Here is a 20,048-nt window from a genome sequence, read left to right as displayed (position 1 = left end):
ATTAACCACCCAACACTATCCAAAACCATGTGAATCCAATCAACACCTAATACAATCCAAAACCCTCATCCAGTCTCATGCTACCCAAGAGATTCTAGGGTGTTGAGATAGTGATATTTTGCTTCACATTAACCTATAGAAAACTGGCTATTGCACATGAAAATTAGATTATTTTGAGATAATTTTATCTATTCTGATGATTAATCACTTTACAACCTTGCAAACTATTCCTACTTATACTTTTGAAACAAAAACATAAAAAATAAAGCAAAACACACTGCCAAACATATGTACAAACATTTAAAAGCAATAAAAGATTAATCGACAAAAGTATTACAGGAATACAATAACCATTTGTGACATTCTTCTCTTCCTTTTTTTCCTCGTTCCTCTCCCACTCATCCACCCAACATATCATAAGATAAATAGAGAAAGAGAAGCGGAAGGAATTAACAAAAAAGGGTAATCGATGTTATCTCGTGATGACATAGAGACGAGAATGAGGAAGAATGATGATCATAATGTAGTGACGATCGAGGGCAATGGGCAATGGTGGTGATGGAGGGTGATGAAAGAAAAAAAAAAACTAAATAAAAATCAATTAGGAAATGTCACTGACTAAAAGTTCAATGGTAATAATTTTTTAAAAAGATAAAATGCCCATTCCAATTCAATCTCTTGCTTCCCACTCTTGCCTTCCTTTTTCTTTTGCCCTTTTCACTTTCCCTTGTGATATGCTGTTCCCCGTGCACGCATGGGATTATTCGACTCACACGCCACACCACGTAACTCTCCTTCCTCCGCTCGCTGTCTCCGTCCACTTTGACGGGTCTTGGACCCCAACCCCAGCAGACCCGACAAGCTTTTTCCTGTGGAGACACTGTGCTCTCACAGCTACCTGATAACTGATTGGATCCACCGTGTGGATCCCATAGGCTATCACAAGCAACAATCAAGAAACGGGTACGTAAGTAGCACGTGATATTTGTAGATCGTAACACATTTTTTAATACATCAGTTACGGATCGGATCTTCGCGAAAAGTGGAGGATCCGTACCCGGTTTTTGTCCTGTCGGAGTACTTACCACTAGATCGGTTTCCCCGGTCTCCCGTAGCCCCTCTCGCCGCTCTCCGCTCGCCGCCGCCATGCTGGGGTTGGGCTTCACGGCCTTGCTGCGGCTCGCGTGGCTCGCGGCGACTGTGCCCATACTCGTGGTCTCCCTCCCGATACGGCCAGTGGGTTTCCTACATCGGATGATTATGGGGTTTGCCGCCAGAGGAAAGACGATGATGAATTCTTCCACCGTAAGCCTTGTTTCTTAGGTTGGATGTTTATTTGGTTTTGTCCTCTTTTCGATGTCGGTCGTTGATGAAGGAGGGAAATTTGTGACCTTTAAAATACAGATTAGGCTGTCAAAAGTCTACGCTACCAATTAGCACTGAGATAATAAGGGCTTCTTAGGAAAAGCAAGATTCGATTTCAAATGTCAATTTGACATGCTTAATCATAATTATCGCGTTCCATCCTTGCGAAGCTTTTGGATGTGAACGTTTTCAGTTTTGCATTGTGTGCTTATGTCAAATATCTTGAAAATTATTATTTACAGTCCCTTTTTACTATTTATAATTTTATTTTGTTTTTAATATTTCTAAACTATGAACTTTCCTCCTCCTCTTCCTCTTCCTCCGTGGAGGACGGCATCAAGGGGTGACGAGCAGGGTCGGACGGCATTGGGGACGAGCGGCATCGACAACGAGGATGAAATAAGAGGGTGCGGGGAAGAAAAAAAAAATAAAAAAAAGATAAAATCGGTTATGCAAATAGTAAAATAATATTTTATTATTTTTTAAAGGGATAGTCAATAGTAAAAAAAGGAATTATGAATAGTAAGCTTCATTCTTTTTAGTGAATTGTACAGGTACACTTTCTCTAGAGACACTTGATGCATCTAACTTTGGTGGATCTTGAATTCAGAAGATTTTTAGTCCTGTATGCTTTTAGTTATCTCAAAGTTTTCCTTTTTAATGAACAGCAGAAATTCACCGTCCCACAGCGATACTTCTTGCATTTTTATTGGTGGTCTCTAGCATTGACAACATCCTTGGCACTTTCTACATGGTTCTATGCCTATAGAAAAATGGTACCATTAGCATCTGAATCATTAAGCTACTCGACAGTTGCCAGTCACTTGATCGGAGGATCACATATCTTTTCTTCTCACAAAGTTTCATCTACCCCCATGGAGCATAAGTACCAAGTCTGGAGGACAGTCTTTGTGCTTTTATTGATGGAGGTTCAGGTCTTCAGACGTTTGTACGAGACACTAAATGTGTTCCACTATAGTCCATCAGCCAGAATGCACTTTCTTGGCTATTTAACCGGGCTTTTGTAAGTACTATGAACCCTTGTTCTTTGTTGTTTGTTTAATATCCTTATGGATTGTAAGATTCTTGTAGATTATTTCTAAGAGAGAAAATTAGGAGGGTTCTTTTAGAAATTCTTAGTGAAATCCTGTTCTGTGTTGGAAAAGGACACTAGAAGTAAGGATGAGTAACTAAGTAGCAACAATCAAGTGCATATTTGGTTTTGGAGCAGAGTACATAATCTAAATATGACAAATACTATGCCTGCATATCTAGGTCTTTTAGGATACTCATAAAGATAAAAAGCAAGGTTCATCATACTGTGGCGTACCGCTCGGTATGGACGGTATGTACCACTCTGACATGGGACCGGTATGGGTGGTACATTAGCACACCCCCTGTGTACCATGTGTCAGTATGCTTGGTATAACTTAATACATACCGCACCGATAATTGATCGATACATCGGTACAAACCGATAAAATGAACCATGATAGAAAGGGCAGCCAAGTGCACAAAGTTCCCTCAAGTGTGGAGCCCAAGGAGGGTTAATGTACACTTACCTATGCAGGTAGGATACCCATAAAGATTATATCTGTAATAGCTTCATCTTGCCTCTTATCTGGTCAAGAGTTTAAGTTTCTTATGTGTACCTTGTTCATCTCTTCGGTTGCTTCTTTTTTTGGGTTAGTTAACTGGATACTTCTAATCAATTAAACGATGCTATTTTAATTATTACGACTCCTTTATAAAATAGCTCGGTGCATCTTAATCCCTTGATGTACTTTATGATAGTTAAGTTTGCTCTTTATGGATTTTTTGTTTTGTTAATGGTTGCAAACTACCATATATAAAAATAATTATCTCTTGGGTTATGCTCAGTTGTCACTGTTATTTGGATATTATTCTCTTGAGTTCTTATTTCTCTAGATATAGATTGTTTTTTAAAACCTATCAATTCGGATTATGCCAATTGCTGTATCTTGGATGGGTGTCAAACAAATTTACATTTTGTGCATGATTAATTGGTTGGCAATTTTTGTTGCCAAAGTGCAACTAGCATTTAGAATATCCATGTATTGCATTTCAGTTGAATACAATTCTGTTTAATCTACTTTTGTTGTTTTCTCTTCTTGTCCTCCAATTTTTAGACCTTTATGTTTTCCTGATGAAAAGAATTTCCTGGGATATATGAAAGAGTGCTGATGATGCCTAAAAATTTGTTCTATCTTCATCTAATATTGAATAATACAGTAGTTCTATAGGATAAAATATTCAGAAGTATCTGATTCCAGAAAATAAGGAAATGTTTAATTTGTGATATTTTAACTGATGTTTATTTTTTATTTCTTTCAACATTTATTGGGTTCTTATGCCTAAGACCTAGTTGGTGATTTTAAATATTAAAAAAGTGTATTTTTTTTAGAGTTTAGATTTTAATTAAGTTTTGAATACTTGAATCTTTATTTATAGTTTCTATTAAGGACTTTAATAGAAACTAGAAACTATAAATAAATATTTAAGTATTCTGAACTTAACTAAATATATGATTCTTTACGAATCTCAATGGCGGCAAAAGATCCATGTAGTCAACCTCAAATAGTTGAGACTTTTGACTTTGTTGTTGTTGTTGTAAAAATGTATATATTTTTCTATGATTATTTTTTTATAATCGATGATGTTTGCAATTTCCCAACATTAATATCAGATTTCCATTCAACAAATTAAGTTGTTGTGCTTTTCTAGGGTGAAAGTAGTAAACTAAGATAATACAAAAAATTAAAATGTGTTTATTTATATAATTTTTATGCTAGGTATTATACAGGGGCACCATTGTCGCTTGGTATCTCTTGTGCTTCTGAGGCATTAAGTTATGCACGTGATCAGATAGCTGAGTTTATCGTAAAAGGCCGTGATAGAATGCCAGATCTTCAAATTGACTGGTTGGAATTATTGAAGCCTCTTCTTTATCTAGGATGGTGTCAATGGATAGGTGCTGTTATCTTTCTTTGGGGTTGGCTACATCAGCTTCGTTGTCATGCAATTCTTGTATGTGGGATTTATTATGCTTATAGTTTGCCTGTATTGATAGTATTTGATTTCATATATGATTTTGGCATTTAGACTCATCATCTTATTTTTACTTGGAATGTTTGTCAAAAATCTCATTAATTCATATATATATGTCAATGCATGCAGCATTCAGATGAGGACTTAGTTAATCAGCCTGGTCGTAAACTCTTATGTTTTTTGTACTCTAAAGATGCCTTTATTCATCGATAAAACAGCTCTCTTTAAGCTTCATATTCTTAAGCTAATTTTGTAACTCTAAAATTTGAAATGTTTGTTCTCTTCAATCTTTAAATGATTGTTCTTGATTGTATGAAATTAAAATAACATTGTGTACAGTAATTGCTCATGCTTAGGGTTACTGCCAGTCTGCCATATATCATCCATGTTTAGGATGTGCCAACACTCTGATGCTGATAGTTATGAGGCTTGTCATACCATGCCAAAATGGATCATGGATGGATTACTTAATGCACATGGAAAGATTACCAGTTCCACGAGTAATGGCAATTGCCACTTGCCTTGCTGTGCCGCAATGGCTTGCCTTTGCTACTACCTTGGTGTCCCTCAACCCAGCCACTTTGAATGAGTTTCTAGATCATTTTTTGTCAAATTAATTATTGTGTTTGGCATAATGCATATAACATGCTTAGAAACAACTATATAATCAATTTATAGTCGGCTAGTAATTACTATATTTTTAGAGGAAAAGGAAAGTATTAGTGGATAACTGTTGCTGCAGGGCCCAACTTTGTTGATTTTTTGTTTTCTTTTTTCTTGTCTACGACTAACTATTAAGTAACTTATGAAATATTGATTATAAACTTGGCGCGCATATTTGCTGCTATATGAAGTAGGGACAGATCAATAAGCTGTTTTTATCTCTGCAGTACCACTTATATTTTATTTTATTTTATTTTATTTTGTGATCATAGATAAATTATCAAGTATTAAATTAATAGTATCATGCTTTATATTGTAGATCTATTTTATCTTCCATTATGCCATCATTCTTCACTTATAATTGACTTTATCTGCTTGTCTTTTCTTCAGTCTTAATATCATGCATAAAAAAAAGATGACCAAGTGCATAAGGCTCCCACTAATTCCGAGTCTTTGAAAAGTCCCAATATCATGCATAATATGAATTCTATAAGAAATGCTGCTGATATCTCAATTTTTGACAGGGTTCATTGCGTGAAAACAAAGGAGCCGATGAGTATGTGATCCCTTATGGTGACTGGTTCAGATATGTTTCATGCCCGCATTACCTTGCTGAAATAGTAATTCTCGTGCTTCTTGTCCTGTAACTAGTCAAGATTTCTTACTGACATCAGTTGTTTTTAATCCTGTTTAACCTCTTGACATATTAATTCTTAACAAGTGTATACATACAGTGAATGTCTCTAGGAATGGAAGTTTTAAGAAAATGTTATAATGTAGTTATTGGAAAAAAATAATAAAAGAGATTAGGATGGTGATATATAGGATCTTTTTTCTTCATACATATCCCTAGAAGCCTCAAATTGCATATTTTCCCCCTCATAGTGTCATCATCTCGATACCTTTTGAATAGTAATCTTTCCACAAATGCCTCCTGTGCTAACAGACAGTCTTAATATGAGGATGGTTTGGTTGAATTTACAGAAAACATGTATGGACATCTTGATCTCGTCTGGTCCTCCTGGTGCGTTATGTTTTCCTCTCGTTACAATGGTGGGATTATTAACCATATTTTCCTCAAATAAACATGTAGTGATAGTGCATACAACTCAAATTAGTGTCATGTATATTGAATATTTCATATCTTGGCTTCTGCAATCATTTATGTTGTTTTAGGTTTTAGTTCAAGTACATGTATTCTGTAGACGTGTGTCATGGAACTGCCTTCACAACCAAGTAGTTGATTGTGAATTGAATTGATGCCTTTTAAAAAAAAAATAATTGGATGTTTTGAACACGATGACTTTTGAATAGCTATGAATTAATATTTCACATTTGAAGACGTCTTCGTAAAAGTACTTTCACCTTTTGGCTGTCCTGTCACAGATTTTCCATGTGGGAACAAGTTCAAAGTTTTCTGAGAGAGTTTTGAGAGACTAATAGAATGTTTTTGGGAGGGAAGTTGAGATTTGGATGCATAATTGTTTGTGCTAGAGAAGAAGGCTATCATTGGCTATTATGTATTAATAGCTTGATCAAACTGAACTTCCATTATATAGAACTAGATGCTGGATGCAGTGCCTCATTTTTTGTCGTAATGAATGGTACTGATTATATCTAAACATGACATGGTATTTACGTCTGCATCGGTCTCAGCCAATGTGACTTTTGCTATAACAGCGGTGATAAAATGAGTGAACCGAGATGGAAACCATAATATCATTGCTCTGGATTAAGATGCAAGTACTTGGCCATTTTGTTTGGTATGTTGGAAGACAAGTGTCTATATGTTGAGTCTCATAGGAAGTATAAAGTTCTTTCGGTGGTCCAATATTCTTCCTTTTCATGGACCTTCCTTATTCTTCTGTGCCTTGCAGATCATATATTTTGGAATCCTGGTTGCAAGCGGAGGATCGGATATTACAATTTGGCTTCTTTTCATGTTTGTGGTATGTCAGCTGAATCTGAGTGTGTTTGATATTACAGTATGGTTTCTCTTCATGTTTGTGTGTGTCCAAGCCAAACCTGAGTATGCTTGGCGTGCATAAAAGTGCGTTTTATTGTATGCAAATCTCAGAAAGATTGTTTTTCCTGTCTTTGACCACTGCATTCAATTTTTATTTGATGACAGGTATCCAATCTGACATTTGCAGCTGCCGAAACGCATAGATGGTACCATCACAAATTTGAGAACTATCCGAAGACCCGTCGAGCTATCATTCCATTTGTTTACTAGAAAATTTTCACACACAAAATTACTTTGAGAATCTATGGAAATTGGTTTATGTAATTGTTTTTTATTTCCATAATGATTATTAGGTACTGTGCCTTTCGTGTGCCCTGATACTCTCCATCCTGTGCATAGAACCAGGCAAGCCTGGCGTTGAGCTGAAGGAGAAGCGGCAGTCAGGGAGTTGAACCACCCAACTACCCCTCCTCTGTTCAACAAGCGAGTTTTATGACCGCCATCAATTCAACATCATTTCTCTCTGCCCCCACCATTCTCTTCCTCCGCACATATGGCAGCTTCCTCCTCAGGCCACCCTTTTCCCCGCTTCTTCTATTCCTCTTAGTTGGCTGCATACGGTGGAGAACTAACTCCAGACATCCACTGAGATATATTTAGATATGAAAAGCTTTCTTAGAAGATTATCATAAGGACTTTCTTAGTTATCATTTTAGATTTTTTTATTCTCATCTATAAAGACATGATTTTCTAGAGACAAATAACTAGTTATTAAAAGATTACATGTATTTTTTCATCCCCAATTTGTTCTTAATTCATTGCTATCTCTAGAAAGAGAGAAGAAGAGTTTAGAAATTAATAATTTTTTACTAATTTGATTTATTTTAATCAAATATTTTAATCAAACTTTATCATGATTATATTTTGACTAATTGACTAGATTTAGATTCGCTTAATCAAGTTTTGATCGAATTCGGGGAAAGTCAAATTTTGATCAAGTTTTGATCGAATTCAGGGAAAGTCAAATTTTGATTAATTTTTTACTTTGATCGACTTATTTTGACAGGCCTAATTGACTGGATAGTTAGTCTAAATCTATGAGTCTAATTTGAGTAACCCAATTCTGAGTTTGCCTAATTAAATAGAGTTGACTAGTTTAAGGGTTCCACAAGAAATTAAAAATATTAATTATAATTTTATTTTATAATTTTTCATATGATAATTAAAAATCTAATTATTATTCGTGGATGCTTATTTGATCATTCACATGTATATGCTTAAAAATTATAAAATAATATTTATCTTTTACATAAAAGATATGATTTATGATTTATCATAATTATAGTTATCATGTTGATGTCATTGTTAATTATCTTATTAAATAATTATAATTGATAGTTTTAAGAAATCTCAAAGCGAAAGGAAATCTGTCATTTTTTATAACATATAAATCAAAAGGATCTCTTATTATTTTCATAAGTTACAGAAAGTAATAATTGAAAAGTGATATAATATAATAAAAAAAAGTTGAGATTAATGTGCTAGTGTTGTTTGAGACAATAATTATAAAGGAGACTATTATATAAACATGACTCAAATGATAATATTGAACAAAATAACAATCAAATTTATGGTCAAAGGTTTTACTTATAAAGAATATATCGATCATAATAAAATATATATATTTTGAAATAAACTTATTAAGAATCATCATGATATTAGTGGCTCATTATAATTGAGTTACAGGATGTGAAAAAAAAATTACTAGATAGGGATCTAGATTTATATGGATTAGCCTATATGATTTCTATTGAAAATGAAAGAAAATTTTGGTATGTAAATTTAGGAAATCCATTTATAATCTTAAACAAGTATCCAGACAATGATATATAAAGTTTTATAATATCATTATTTTTTTTTCAGATTTAAAAAAATTATTAATCAAGGTTTATATATGAAAGTTAGTATATGTTAATTTATTATATTGGTCTATATGTGGATAATATTTTACCTCATAATAGTGATATTATACCAAACTAAAAAATTTCTCATTAAAAATTTTAAGATAATTGATGTAAATGAGGTATCTTATGTTATTGATATTAAGATATTCAAGGATAGATTTCAATGATCTAGAACTATCTCATAATAAGTATTTTAAATATATATTCAGGGATATTTAGGGGTATATTATCTGAGTCTTAAAGATATTTATCATACATCTTTATTCAACAAATGACATAGGTAAAAATTTAAATCAAAATAAGTATTTTTAAAATGACTTAGAAAAGAATTAGATAAAAAAATATTTATTATGTATAAGTAGTTAAAAGTCTATTATATGCTTAAGCCTATATCAGACCAGATATTAATTTTACAGTTGATATATTAGATAGACATTAAAGTTATATAAGAATGAAGCACTAAATGACTATAAAAAAGTAATAAAATATTTAAAAAGAACAAATGATTATATGCTCACATATTCCTATAAATTATCTCGATAGTAGGAAACCTATTTTATATTTATTAGTTGAAGAAAAAAATATAAAAAATATTATTATATATATTTAATTATAGAAACTGATTTTATAATATATTTTGAGACTACTAATCAAGGTTTATGATTGTAAAATTTTATCTCAGGACTTGATGTAATCAAACTTAAATATCAAATCACTAAATATATTTTATGATATATTACAATAATTTTTCTTCTATAAGAATAATAAGTATTAAGGTAGTTATATACATTATCATATAAAATACTTAATGATCAGAGAAAACGCATCTTCTCCAGCCGCGTGAACTGATCTGCAAACGCATCTTCTGCAAGCATTAAATGATGATCACATCACATCAGTGTGGTGTCTTTCATGTCAGAAATGATCGAATGGCGCTATAAATGTCGAGAGATTCACATGCTGAAGACCTTTATGAAGCTGTTTCCCATGAGAGAACACTGAAGCCATCAGTAACTACATGTTGGACTCGAGCAGACTTGCTGCATTCCTTGTTTCCTGCCAACTATTCTCGTTCTTCGAGTTGGTGAATAAAAAGTATGGAATTTTCATGGCTGTTTGTGCAGTTTATGCTCTTAAGAAGCTTCTCAGGACCTTAAGGTCTCCATCCAGATATAGCACGGTAGATCGTAAGTTTCCTAGTGGTACATCGTTGGGTGAGCTAAATTCTGCAAATATAAATGGATTAACAAGAAATGTAGGTGGGGAGGTGATGGAAATCCCATTTGGTGTTTAGGGAGGCATTGCCTTCCTGCAAAGACTGGAGTTGTTGTTGTATTGGGTCTCAAGCTAAGTTTATGGTGGACTTCCACATGGCTTCTGCCATCCAATTTGAGCAGCCGAAATGTCTTCGAGAACAGAGAAAAGCAGAGTTTTTTTTCTTTCTGAAAAGTCTTCATGCCCACTTCTTTTGGTGATCATCTGCATCAAGACATTCTCATATCATTTGTATATTTGCCTATTTACGTGAACATGATTATGATTATTTTTTGATAAATCATCTGAAAAGTAATATGAAGCATAAATTAACATAATTTATGATAAAATTATTGTAACTTGTTTAAATCTGTATGAATTGAAGTGAGCATTTTCAGGGTTCAATTTCGGTCATGTAATTCTTGAGTTTTGAGGGTTGGATTAATGGAGATAATAATCTTTCTAAAAAATAACATGATATTGAAAACTTTGGTGACTACTGTGTTATGATAGCTTTTAGAGTTGATGCCAAATTCTCAATATGCAGACCCAGTTCTAATAAAGTTGTGTGGGATTGATTATATGGCTAACATCATTCCTTAGGGGGCAACATTGAGTTTTCAATTACTATTATCTATTGATCTCCTTCAAAAATATAAGGATAGTAAAATTGAATATGCATAATTCAAGCAATGTGATGGTCAATATGGAGGAGCTGGTTTTATATTAAAGGATATTAATTCCTCTCCTTTGTGTATTGGTCGCAGATGTATACTTTAAAAATCGATTATATATAATATAATTTTTAACATGTGAATTGGTTTTATTCATCATAATATCAGTGATTTATTAGTCTTATTCGAGGAGATCAGATCCGCACATGTTTTTAGAGTAAGAATCGTTCGAGTGAATTTTGTTGAGCTAAATAAGATGGATGAGTATTGGAAGAAAGTATTTTTCGATAAAATTATCTTCCATGCTCAAGAGGATTATTATACTCATCTTTTGAAATAATAATAAATCTTTTAAGAAAAGATCGATGCAGAAGTTAAATCAAATAGTTCTTTTCACTTGATTTCAATATATTTATTCCCATTCGAAATCTATAATTGAACGAAATGATAGGGGAAGAAACTGTGGGTTTGGATTCATCCCTGTCACAGTTGCCGGTTCGGCGGCGGCTCCCACCGGATTAGACAGACGCGTCGACTTCGACGTCGGAAAGCTAAGCAGAGATGGCAGTGAATTGAAAGACGCAAATGGGAAGCTGAGATCGTGACCGATACCTTTGTAAGTTTGCAATCATTGCACGTTCTTCCTCTCTTCCCCAACATCTCCCGACGTCATCACCAACCTTACCTTCTGAGACTTACACATTTGGCCTGTGTTCCCAATCTTTAAATTTCTTGAAACTTACGTATTATTGGGTGGCTTAGACTACTCAAATCGCAATGATTGAATCGACACAGTGCCTCGAACGTACACATATTTGTCAACCTATTTAAAGCTTTCAAATCTAATTAATTTAGGCACTCAAATACACTTGAAATTTAATTCCAAATTGTATTTTCTCATAGTTATTTCAAAATATTATATATCTATTATTTATATATGACACCAAATCAGATGCTTCGCGAGAGAATCCCAACCACTTAATTAATTGGAAGGGGTAGAAAACATAATTTTAGTATATTACAACGTAATCAATTTTGCTGATTAATAAGTGTTTTAATCAACTAAGGAAGTGGAATGAACGAGTCAAGATCGGCGAGTGGGGCGAGGCGGACTCAACGAGTTGGACCGGTTTCAATCGATGAGTCTCCAGCGAATAATTGCGGCGGAGAAATTATTGGTGGGACATGTGGGGTGGACCCCATCCCTCTCCCACCCCACCGCCCATGCGCCCTCCTCGATTCATTCGATCATCCCTCCTTCCGCTTATAAACTCCTGCGTATCCACCCGTTCCTTTCCGGCCTTGCTTTGGTTCCGGTTTCCCCTCAGGCTCCTCCCCGTCGCTCCAAGGCGATCGCAACACAGGTATTTATATAGAGAGAAGGACACGATCGGAAGAAGAAGAAGAAGGGATAGAAACGAGGAGGAGCAATAGGAAAGAAGGAAGGAAGAATGAGCGGGGGAGGGGTGGGCACGCGGACCCGGGTGGGGAAGTACGAGCTAGGGAGGACTCTGGGCGAGGGCAGTTTCGCCAAGGTGAAGTACGCCCGCGACGTGCGGACCGGCAACAGCTTCGCCATCAAGATCCTCGACAAGCAGCAGGTCCTCCGACACAAGATGGTCGAACAGGTTCGCGAGCTACCCCGCTTCTTTCGTGTTTAACCGCTCTGCTTCCCGGTTCCTTGTTAACATGCGACGTGTGTGGATTCCCGTGATCCCCTTCTCGTTCTTGTCTTCGTATAGAACGGATTAGATTGTTGTTTAACATGTGATGTAGCCTATCTCGTCTACTCATGACGTTGCGTGGTGTCTTGCAATTTGTTTATGGATTTGGTGTTTCTTATTGGAGCGGAATGGGTTGGAGATTCTCAAGTGTTTTGATTTATGGAAAATTGATTCGTAAGTGGATTTTAATGCCTAGAACCGATGCTTATTCGACCGATTGGAATTTGTTATTATTATTTTTAGATTGGTTGGGAATTACCCCTCATTGAATCAGTGAATACGAGGAGAGATCAAAAGGAAACAGGGCAGTGGATATTGGAAGGTGGATTACAGCCCTGCAAAATGTTAAATGCATATATCAATGTGATGTCAAGATCGCAAGCAAGACCGCATCCAAAATGTCTCAATATTAATAGTTATTACATGAAATATGCCATCTATTGGTATCTCGTCCTTGTACTTCTTGATTTTGTTGCAGTTAGTAACCTTAACCATTTCATTACTAGTAGTTTCATGTTCCTGGGAATGTGTAAAATCTTGTTTAGATGTGGTAAGGGAAAATTTAAGTGAAGAACAGATTATGTTTTCTTTGATGTTTATTCTTCCCGAGATCTATGATTATGCTCTGGAGGTTCTGATACTTCCATCCATATTCAATTACCAGAATGGTTATAAGAACTCCAGTGTTTACATAACCAATTTAGGATGTTCCTGAATATGGTGAAATGCCATATGGGGCTTTGGGCTCAATATTTCCTTTAAAGAAAGGGGATCCTGAACCGTTGATCTTCTCAACATACACAAAAAGCACCTTGAAGCAATCGAAAGCAAGTGCAGTGCTGTTATGTTTCTATGATTATAGGTGATGTTGTTTTGAGACTCACTGATGGCTGCTGCTCTGCTGAGGCATGAGTTTTTGTCTTTAATCACTTTCTGTTTTCCCTAACTTTTTTAAGCATTAACAACCAAGGCTAAGATCTTAGACAGTGAAGGTCTAGGAGCATAGACCAATAGACATTAGAGAGACAGATAGTCTAACATATTTGCCACAGTTATGGCACAAAAACGGTTGCACATGTATGTTAGATTGCTCATCTATGCTTTTCTTCTTTGTTCAAAACCATTTTTAAAATTTTCTTTTGTATTAATTATTTTTCTTTTGATTCATTTGCCATTTTGATAGTTTCTTTTGCATTGTTGAATCATTTTTCTTTGGTTCATTTTATGTAAGACAAAATACAATGTCCAGGATTCATCATTGGCTGTATTTTGTACTGTTGTAAATGTTAAATTGCCCAAGAATTCTTACACATCAGTCTCTATTATTCTTCAATCAACCTCTAAAAAGAAACATGTTAAAGATGTCATCATTCTTTAATTGATAGATCATTTTGGCATCGGTGTTTCCAAATCCAAAGAAGGCATTGATGGTTTGATTCTGGATATATTTTTGGAATTTTTAAAATGAACTGACCAGTGATTGCTTTTTATCGGCCTTATTTTTGGTTGCAATTCCTGCTGATGCAAGTGCATAATGTCACTAACCTGCCTGCCCAATTTATGTTATTGCTCAACCCAATAGCACTCCATATTAGCTAGCCGATCTTTTCAGTAACAAACTAGGTCCAAGAATGGTCTAGTGAAACATAAGCCTTCAACTTGTGGACTTGTCTTAGGCCTCTAAAGTTTTAGTTATTGTTGTACTACAACAGTAGGTCGAGATATGAATTTTGTATTACAGTCTCCAATATACTTACTCATGTTTGTACTAACACACAAAGTGACCATTTTAAAACCACCCTTATTTCAATATGTCATTTTCACAATTGAACATTGCAACTTGTTATTTCTAATAATTAACCTTGATTGCATCTTTTACCACATCAGATTGCATGCATATCATGCCACTTTCCATGCCTTCAGTTGGTAGTTAGGGTTGGCAAGTATTTCTGCTTGTGCTTGCATATCCCTGCCATCCATAGCTCCTCAACATGCATCTTGATGCACAGAGTATCAACATATCTAATGTTTATCATGCAAGTGGAGAAAAACCTATGCTCGAAGTTGAAAACACTATCTAGAAACTTAATTGTTTTCTTATCTCATCTGTGGAAAAAAGAAACTTTGAAGTTTTTCACACAAAAACTGAGTTATTTTTTTTTTGGTAAAATATTTCTGAAGGAAGTTACTACCTATTTTGTCAAAAATCACTACCCATCTTTTTCGAGGGTTGATCTCCACTTCGTGCAGGGTGTATAAGAAAGTTCTGTTGCCTTTTGCAGATAAAACGAGAAATTTCTACCATGAAGCTGATCAAGCATCCAAATGTTGTTCAAATCTATGAGGTATTATGAATCTGATTTTACCAACTTATAGAAGATAATTTTGATAACTTGGTAGATAGCTTGAAATTTTTTTATATTCCTGTAGGTTGGCATATTAGTCCATTGTGAATTCAAGATAATTGCACTTATGTGGATGCCCCATTATGTGTGTCTAAAATATGAACCTGCCCCATTAAGTCTTAACCTCCTCCTTCACAAAGATCTCAGATATGTGGAGTCCATATCTGTCACTCTTTAGATACATTTCTATGTTTGTTTGTATGCATTTCTGATTATCTTTCTATTGGCTGTACACTTTTAATTTTTTTTCATATTATATTCATTTCAATAGCCTTGTTTATTGTCTTCATTTAATTTTAATGCATTAGCATATTATGCCTTTGATTATGACACCTTTGTTTTCCAGGTGATGGCTAGCAAGACAAAGATATACATTGTTCTTGAATTTGTTGATGGAGGCGAGCTCTTTGACAAAGTTGTAAGAGACTTCCTGTATCAGATATTAATATTTTCTGGAAGGAAAATTGAAAATAAAAATCAGAGGCTACGCTTTGATGTGCATTTTCATTTCAAATGCATTAATCTAATGGCATCTTGATATTGAGAGCTTTTCAAGTTTTAAATGAATGTATTTGCAATAGATATTTGCATATATGTTTTCTGTTCAAATAAAAGTTACTATTTGTTGTTGACAAAATCAGGTTTTTTAATTTCTAGGCCAATCATGGAAAGTTAAAAGAAGATGAGGCAAGAAGATACTTCCAGCAACTCATCAATGCAGTTGATTATTGCCATAGTAGAGGTGTATACCACAGAGATCTAAAGGTATGATTATATTTACTGATTGATTATTTCATTATGTTGATGCTCTATTTTTTTTGCTTATTCAGGATATCTTAGAACTTTAATATGTTTTGTTAGTTACCGAGTTAATAAGGCAAGATCTATGAGCCTTTGCACTTATTTGCAGCCAGAAAATCTGCTTTTAGATTCTTATGGTACCCTAAAAGTTTCCGACTTTGGATTAAGTGCATTTGCACCACAGATACGGGTAAGTGTTGTGTTTGTGAGCAATCTTCCGAAACATTATGAACTGTTAAATTCTAAATGGTCATGGAAATACGTTAATTAGTCATTTGAGTAGTTCTACTCGTTTTGCACCTGAGGGTCCCTTTTAATGAATATTCTTGGTGTCTTAGGAGGATGGGCTGTTACATACCACATGTGGAACCCCTAATTATGTTGCACCTGAGGTATATCTGTTCCCTTGCCTTCCTTGAACAGAGCACATTTGCACCCTATTGCACGGCAGAAAATAAAGCTTCTAATGGTGGACTTCATTTTTTTAGGTTCTCAATGATAAAGGTTATGATGGTACAGCCTCAGATATATGGTCTTGTGGTGTAATACTATTTGTCCTTATGGCTGGATACTTGCCCTTTGATGAGCCAAATCTCGTAACTTTATACAAGAAGGTAACTGTTGTATCATAAGAGCAACATTTCCTTCTTCCAAGTAATGTATCACGTCATCTTAATCCACCTACACTGCAGATCTCTAAGGCAGAATTTTTATTTCCAGCCTGGTTTTCTTCTGGTGCAAAGAAATTAATTACACGTATTCTAGACCCAAATCCTCATACTGTAAGTACTGATTATGTTAATTTTATTTACTTTTACATTTTATAAATGCAGAATCTTTTAGTGACCACATAAAAGATTGCAAATCTTTTTTGTTGCTTGCAAGTAAATTCTAAGTTGTATTTATTTGTTTTCTCTTTTTGGTACAGAGAATTACAATTTCAAATATTTTAGCAGATGAATGGTTCAAGAAAGGATATAAGCCACCATATTTTGAACATGGCGAAGATGTGAGCCTTGATGATATTGATGCTGTCTTCAATAATTCAGAGGTAATTGCTAAAAAGTTCAGTAGCTTTAGTTTGCTATCAAATACTAAAAATGTTCCCAGTATGTACACCAGAATAGCACTAAACATCAACGTACACATGCACATGTTTAACTAAAGGTTTTCCTGGACATAAAATTTGGTTGCAGCATTTTGGGCCCGTTTGGTAATTCTGTGTTTGTTTGTGATCCCAAACAGTGGAAGTCATAATAGATTCTCACACTAACTCCATTCGTTTTGTTGTTTTACCATTTGCAGGAACATCTTGTAACAGAAAAGAAAGAGAAGCCAGAATCAATGAATGCATTTGAACTTATTTCCCGATCACAAGGTTTCAACCTGGGAAATTTGTTTGAAAAGCAGCTGGTACATTCTTATGGCCTTATTATTTGTCGTGTAATTATTGGAACACTTTCTGTTCTAGGTTTTGTTGTCAATGCTGATTATCCCTTTAAGAAGCTGATTATAACTGTAGGTACTGCGATGAGCACTTATTGTGAATTTCGAAATGCTGCTGATGAAAGCAGCAAACAAATAAATTAAATGCTGTCTAGAAATCGGGAAAGAAGCATAAGTATTTTTGGAAAAAAAAAGAAAATACACATTTTTTTGACAATGGCTTTCGGTTGCTTCTTCTAGTGGTTCTCACCAAAAATAGATCTAGATGAGCTAATTGTTTCAGTGTCTTCCTTCCAATGGAAATGAAGAGATTTGCTTGGTTTACGTGTAAGGTTTGATTAGCTTTTGAGTTGTTGTCTCCAACTATCATGCTTTACTACAACCTTGCCTGTCTGTAGGATATATTGTTCTGTGGATGATTGACAAATCAGTTCAGTTCCTTTTTAAAAGGCATAACAATATGGCCATTATGATGCCCTTTTTCAGGGTCTTGTCAAAAGGGAAACACGCTTTACTTCTCAGTGCCCTCCAAATGAAATTATGTCTAAGATAGAGGAAGCTGCTAAACCTCTAGGTTTTAATGTGCGCAAACACAATTACAAGGTGAGATGACATATCAGCACACATAATCGAGTTTTATGCATGCAACAGATACCATGAATATATGCAACTTTGTTCAGAGCTTAACATATTTTCACTTTGCTTCTGTTCAGATGAAATTACAAGGTGACAAGTCGGGACGGAAAGGCCACCTATCAGTAGCCACAGAGGTAATAAGATTGAGTTTTCTCTTTGTGAATTTAAGTACCGTTATGCATGCACATGAGGATGCAAAGGTTATATCAGATGGTTGATTTATGTATCTCTGGAACTTCTAGATGTCTTGGAAAACATTATTGTATGCAGTATTTTAGCTTTCCAATTCCTGATAACTTCAATATTTGTGAATTTGAGACTATCAGCTCCATATTTAAAGGTCAAGTTGTGTCTGCAATCATTAATGTTGACATTGTTCCAGCAAAACTAATTCCCTATTCTATTATTCATTGATTCGAAAATGTTACCTCTTTGGTTAAGTTTGGCACATTGAGATGATGTATGAAATTGGCAGACTTCTTATTCTGAAAGTTTTAGCTAATTAATTGGATCTAGAGTTATTTCATGGACATAACTTGCTTTCTTAGATGATGTTTGCAACAAGCACCTAAAAGAACAATTTTATTGTCCTTTCTGTAATATAATAAGAAATTTGGTATACCTATTGAGATACTGGTAAATCATCTCTCTACTGGATCTTATAATTACTTGTAGGTTTTTGAGGTAGCTCCTTCTCTTCACATGGTTGAGCTTCGTAAAACTGGAGGTGACACACTGGAGTTTCACAAGGCATGTTAAACGTGTAGTAGATTATTTTTCTTCTGCTTTCTGAGTTTCCATGTATGCAATATGAAAATGACCAATTTTGTGCAGTTCTACAAGAATTTTTCTTCGGGCCTGAAAGATATTGTCTGGAAGACTGAAACAAACTCTTAGAACTGAGGAGGCTTCAAAGTGGCTTACAGTTTACTTGGTCCTTGTGCGATGAGATCCATCCTCCCAGGAAAATGGATGGCCTTGTCCTCAAGCATAAAGCTGCGGTTGGTAGGTTTCCTGTTTCTTTTGTATCAAAATACAGGGCCTTTCTGATGGCAGAATGTGATAATATTGTCCATATCTTTGATCATGACTGGAATTTTATTTTACTGCTTAAAATTATCAGTTTATAAATCTGATTCTTTAAATTTCCAAAAAAGAAAAAAAAAGAATTGAGGAGACAGGAGGCAGCATTTTTATGCATCATAGGTTACTCAAGATTACAGTCTGTGCTAGCTAAATGTATGAGAAACTCTACATTTTCAGTTCTATCTCAAATGTTGGCAGATGTAGGTCCGTCGCAAAAGAGTTATCGCGGTAACTGATTCCTGAGATTTTTTTTTTGTTCTTGCTCAGCAAACAGCTTTCTTTGCATGGAATACCAAAGATACTCTTTTCTTCTTGGTTACAGAACCAAAGTATTATAGGGCACCTATGTTTTCTTCTTCTTCTTCATTTTTTTTTGCATTGTAACCTGGTGGTAAATGGATGGAATTCAGGTTGAGCTTTGTTGGATTCAATTGTCTCAGTTAAATTGATCAATTGATCCTTATGTGATCTTGTTATCACCGAGGATTTTGGTTATTGAATCGAAGTACAATTTATTAGCAGCTTAATCTTGGTTGAATGTTGATCTACGTTAGGTCAAGTCTGCCTACAGGCTTAGATCAACCAAAGCCACTATTATGTTGCTCACCCTTCTCTTTGCAATAAAAATTGGAAAAATGAGGAGGAAAACAAGGATGGAAGAATAGGACAATTGTACAACGCTAAGATGTAAATCTCTGATAATTTTTTTCATTTGGATATCTTTTGCGAAATTCTAATTGTTTGTGCAATTAATTACATTATTTATACGTTTTTAAAGTCAAGAGACACTATGTTCGAGAAAAGAAGGGAAAAGATTGAAATCGCAGTGCTGGCCAAAGACAGGAAAACACGAGTACACTGTCCCTACCATTGCTCGGCCATTCTACACCTGAAGGAGCCTACTGTCGGACACACAGCTCAAGATTTCTTTTATGTTGGTCGAAGCAGGCATCATAACTTAGCTTGTCCATTATGATAGATTGGATCCGCTATAA

The 20,048-nt window shown here is 34.8% G+C and overlaps 2 protein-coding genes across 12 annotated transcripts; both read left to right on the top strand.

The window, feature by feature from the left end:
- Positions 1–1,089: 1,089 nt before the first annotated feature.
- Positions 1,090–7,435, top strand: LOC103984650 (polyprenol reductase 1). Of its 10 annotated transcripts, none has more exons than XR_010513373.1 (8): positions 1,090–1,305; positions 2,034–2,389; positions 4,179–4,413; positions 5,622–5,717; positions 6,082–6,121; positions 6,778–6,860; positions 6,975–7,046; positions 7,229–7,337. XR_010513373.1 is itself a non-coding variant. In XM_065182470.1 (8 exons), exons 3-8 carry the CDS (start codon positions 2,139–2,141, stop codon positions 7,331–7,333), a joined length of 828 nt encoding a protein of 275 aa, XP_065038542.1. In that variant the 5' UTR covers positions 1,166–1,305; positions 1,707–1,772; positions 2,037–2,138; the 3' UTR covers positions 7,334–7,435. The 10 variants fall into 10 exon arrangements, 8 of the variants coding, with proteins under 8 accessions (XP_009400473.1, XP_065038538.1, XP_009400472.1 ...); XM_065182470.1 differs by lacking the exon at positions 6,778–6,860 and adding an exon at positions 1,707–1,772 and having other exon boundaries at positions 1,166–1,305; positions 2,037–2,389; positions 6,082–6,150; positions 7,229–7,435; XM_065182469.1 differs by lacking the exon at positions 6,778–6,860 and adding an exon at positions 1,707–1,772 and having other exon boundaries at positions 1,166–1,305; positions 6,082–6,150; positions 7,229–7,435.
- A 4,747-nt stretch (positions 7,436–12,182) lies between these two features.
- LOC135673471 (CBL-interacting protein kinase 9-like) lies at positions 12,183–19,054 on the top strand. 2 transcript variants are annotated; one of them, XM_065182464.1, is made up of 14 exons: positions 12,183–12,583; positions 14,962–15,024; positions 15,431–15,502; positions 15,742–15,849; positions 15,995–16,075; positions 16,224–16,277; positions 16,374–16,499; positions 16,578–16,667; positions 16,814–16,936; positions 17,191–17,298; positions 17,818–17,934; positions 18,045–18,101; positions 18,643–18,717; positions 18,802–19,054. In XM_065182464.1, exons 1-14 carry the CDS (start codon positions 12,407–12,409, stop codon positions 18,862–18,864), a joined length of 1,314 nt encoding a protein of 437 aa, XP_065038536.1. In that variant the 5' UTR covers positions 12,183–12,406; the 3' UTR covers positions 18,865–19,054. The 2 variants fall into 2 exon arrangements, with proteins under 2 accessions (XP_065038536.1, XP_065038537.1); XM_065182465.1 differs by lacking the exon at positions 15,995–16,075 and having other exon boundaries at positions 12,243–12,583.
- The last annotated feature ends 994 nt before the right edge of the window (positions 19,055–20,048 follow it).

Source organism: Musa acuminata, chromosome BXJ1-5, assembly GCF_036884655.1.
Source record: "Musa acuminata AAA Group cultivar baxijiao chromosome BXJ1-5, Cavendish_Baxijiao_AAA, whole genome shotgun sequence".
Classification (NCBI taxonomy): Eukaryota; Viridiplantae; Streptophyta; class Magnoliopsida; order Zingiberales; family Musaceae; genus Musa; species Musa acuminata.
Note: the sequence above shows the minus strand (reverse complement) of the source record. Positions and strands in the feature narration are given on the sequence as shown.